Raw genomic sequence first — 1,217 nt, 5'->3', positions numbered from 1 at the left:
GCGTTTGTCCTCGAAACAGATACACGAATGCCCGTAAGCATGTTGTAGGCCGTTACCCAGTTGGCGTGGCTCTCGTCGACCTTGGTGCCCACCAAAACGCGGTCATCGTCCTCCTCCTCCTTCCGCTTCTTCTTGCTGGCGCGCTTCTGTCGATATACTTCGGCCCATCGCTGGGCATCTTCGTCGTGCACAATCTCGTCCCGGGGAGCGTCTGACTGCATGGATCTCGTCGTCCTGCGAGCCAGGCTGAAGGAGGCGGCACGACCGCCTGAAGGGCTGGCGACGGTGGGCGAGAAGCGTCCGCTGGCCTGGGCGGTGTCGAGTTCCCTCGAGTTTCTACCCGACGGCGGCTTTGGTACCTCGAGCGTGTGTCTCTGTTTGATGCCCATGCCGGGCCCCGGGGGTTGCAAATGTGCAGATAGAGAGGGTGCCGAGTTGGAGCCGCTGGGCTGGTAAGAAGCGGGAGACGAGAAGCGCTGGGGGTTGACGCTGCTGCTATTGAAGTTAACGTTACCGTTGGACTGCTGCGGTAGGGCCGGGTCGGAGGCCATGGGCGATGCAGGCGTCAGGGACGGCGTCCAAGGCTGGGGCGGGCTGTGCGAGTCGGTGTCTGTGGGGGGCGGCGTCGGGCGTCCCAGAGAGCCAGAGGCAGAGACGCCGTCGTGGGTGCTCCTCTGACCCGGAGCCTTGTAGTTGCGGTTCTGATTGTGTTCGTCGTTGTCGTTCTGGCTCTGGTTCTGGTTCTGGCCGGCGGACGTCGTCTGCATGCGAGATTGGTCGGCCGAGCGCTGGCAAGGGGAGACGGCGGCGCCATTGGTCAGGGCGCGGTCGACATCGTGCACGTCCAAGGCCACGTCGTGAGCACCGTAGCCGCCGGGCAGGCTCTTGCCGTTGGAGAGCGAGCTCATGCTGGTCGGACGTGTCTCGTTTGCGCTGGCGTCGTCGTGCCACTGGTCGAGGTCGCCCAAGGGCACAGGCGAGTCCGAAAGGTCCGAGTCGCGCGTGGACAGTGTCGAGCTCTCGTCGAAGCGCTCATGGACGGCGTAGGACCGGGCGTCGGTTATGGAAGCCTCATTCGCCTGGTCCTTTGCGCTGAAGTGGTGGTCGAGGTTGATGACGGAGCCGTTGCCGCTGGGGAAGACTGTCGGGTGGTCTTGGGTCAGGAACGAGGGCATTTCGCTGCGACGGGCGGACGCGAGCGAGCGACAACGGCGGCG

At 64.4% G+C, this 1,217-nt stretch overlaps 1 protein-coding gene across 1 annotated transcript; it reads right to left on the bottom strand.

The window, feature by feature from the left end:
• On the bottom strand, positions 1 to 1,217 carry BBK36DRAFT_117776 (hypothetical protein; the record flags this gene model as incomplete). The annotated part of the gene is made up of 1 exon (XM_024896087.1): positions 1 to 1,217. A coding segment is annotated over exon 1 (1,175 nt), but the record flags the coding sequence as incomplete, so codon positions are not given.

This window comes from Trichoderma citrinoviride (assembly GCF_003025115.1).
Source record: "Trichoderma citrinoviride strain TUCIM 6016 unplaced genomic scaffold BBK36scaffold_421, whole genome shotgun sequence".
Lineage (NCBI taxonomy): Eukaryota > Fungi > Ascomycota > Sordariomycetes > Hypocreales > Hypocreaceae > Trichoderma > Trichoderma citrinoviride.
Note: the sequence above shows the minus strand (reverse complement) of the source record. Positions and strands in the feature narration are given on the sequence as shown.